This window comes from Schistocerca piceifrons, chromosome 1 (genome assembly GCF_021461385.2).
Source record: "Schistocerca piceifrons isolate TAMUIC-IGC-003096 chromosome 1, iqSchPice1.1, whole genome shotgun sequence".
NCBI lineage: Eukaryota > Metazoa > Arthropoda > Insecta > Orthoptera > Acrididae > Schistocerca > Schistocerca piceifrons.
The window spans coordinates 858,871,675-858,873,802 of record NC_060138.1 but is presented as its reverse complement, the minus strand read 5'-3'; the positions used below and the strand labels follow the sequence as shown (position 1 = coordinate 858,873,802).

At 38.3% G+C, this 2,128-nt stretch overlaps 1 protein-coding gene across 1 annotated transcript; it reads right to left on the bottom strand.

Moving 5' to 3' along the window:
* Positions 1-333: 333 nt before the first annotated feature.
* LOC124775996 (secreted RxLR effector protein 161-like) lies at positions 334-1,020 on the bottom strand. Its single transcript, XM_047250841.1, has one exon. It carries the CDS (start codon positions 1,018-1,020, stop codon positions 334-336), a length of 687 nt encoding a protein of 228 aa, XP_047106797.1.
* Positions 1,021-2,128: the final 1,108 nt, after the last annotated feature.

The window sequence follows — 2,128 nt, the reverse complement described above, 5'->3', positions numbered from 1 at the left end:
CAACACCGCGGTTCCTGGTGTGTCCGCTGTGCCGTGCGTGTGATCATTGCTTGTACAGCCCTCTCGCAGTGTCCGGACCAAGTATGGTGGGTCTGACACACCGGTGTCAATGTGTTCTGTTTTCCATTTCCAGGAGTGTATGATGAAGTAGACACTAAACCAACAAGTTCCTTCATCATTTGTAACTTTGTGAATGGTACCCCTTTCGTCAGAATGTCTGCTGCCTGTCCATCAGTTGGTATGTAATTCACTTCAATTTAATGATACCTTGTCTCTATGTATTTTGATCGTTCATAAAACTTCAATCCATTAATAAATTTGATAGCACTTTGGTTACCAATTTGAAACAGGAACTGATAACTCATCAACAGCTCCAATTTCTTTCAGAAGTCTGTCTAACCATACAAGTGATTTGCAAGCTTCACTTGCAGTCACATATTCTGCCGCCAATGAAGAAAGAGCAACACACTGCTGTAATTTACTTTTCCACACAACTGACCCCCATGGAACTTGAGCAGGACGCCACTTGTGTGCCTCTGTCCCACTATGGTCAGCATTACTGTGGGCTTCAATGCTACAGTATTTATCCTTCGTAAACTTAATGCCATCTGTAATTGTTGATTTAAGATACCTAAATATTCGTTCGAGTAATGCATAGTGTGCCTGTGTTGGTGAGTCTTGAACTCTTGAGGCAACATTAACAGCATATGATAAATCTGGTCTTGCGCCTTGTGTTAAATACATCAAACTTCCAACCATTTCTCGATACTGTTCAGTATTATTAAAAGGAGGTGACTCACCTGGTGTCCATCCTGGTTTAATGGGTAAAGGCAATGGTTTCGCATCCATCATATTGTATTTCTCCAAAATCCTCTTCACATATGCAGATTGATTTATTTGAATACAGTTGTCAAACCTCTTGATTTGTAAACCCAAGAAGTACTCAACTTTTTCTACATTGATTTGAAAACGTTTACCCAACTGTTCAATGAACTTAGCTGTGGCATCAGTAGAGCCCATAGCCAATCCATCATCAACATAAAACAATAATACCAGGTTTTCATCATAAAACATACATCTGAACTGCTCTCCCGTAAGTTACATTCAGTAAGGAACCCAACAAGACATTCATACTAGCATTTTGGCTCATACATTTCTTCCTTCAAAGTACCATTGAGAAATGCTGTCCTCACATCAAATTGCCTTATACACAATCATGTTGAATTGCAACACTCAAAAGGTATCTCACTGTCTCAAATCTTGCAACGGGGCTAAACATGTCAACATAGTTTACTCTAAACCGTTGAGTATATCCTCTTGCCACTAGTTGAGCCTTATATCAAACAACATCATTTTTTGCATTTAATTTTGTAGCTAAGACCCATTGATTTCCAATCACATTGTTTGGCTTACTTTTGTAAACTAATTCCCAAGTTCTATTTTTCTTTAGAGCATCCATCTCTTCCTCTATTGCATTCTTCCATTCTTCAGAATTCTCTGACTGCAATGATTCTTTATAGCTTCTTGGTGTTTCACAAAGAAACATCATTCTTGGTTGATGAACTGAATCTTCACTGTAACAAGATGGTTTCTTCAAATTTCGCTGCTCACGTAAATTGTGTTTTCCTCTTTCTGCATTTCTCACTTCCAAGTTACTTCCAACTTCTCCCTCAGTGTCACATGACTGGTTGTTAACACTTTCATCACTTGTAGCAACGTCTTGGTTCATGCAATCCTCTTCAAAATCACCTTCATGCTCAGTCTCCAAAATATCTGCGTTCTTATCTATAGCTGATATTTCAACAACCCTTTTAGACTTTTGAGTACCGATAATAGGTTTCTGTAAAGACTTGCAATTGAACTTTACATCTCTGCAAACACACACGCACTTTTTTTCAGGAAAATAAACATGGTATCCACAATCATCATAACCAACCACGTATCCTTTTGAAGATTTAGCATCAAACTTCTTCCATTTCTGTGTAGGGATCCAAGTGTAGCATTCAATTCCAAATATCACAAAATTATCAAAATGACCTCCTTTCTTCAAAAATATTTCAATTGGAGTTTTACCTTTAATTTTTGTGGGACCCATCCGATTCAAAGTGTATGTTGCAGCCAGAACAGC

Excerpts from the sequence above, each read along its gene's own strand:
- LOC124775996 (XM_047250841.1), bottom strand. The coding sequence starts at position 1,020 with ATGGGCTCTACTGATGCCACAGCTAAGTTCATTGAACAGTTGGGTAAA.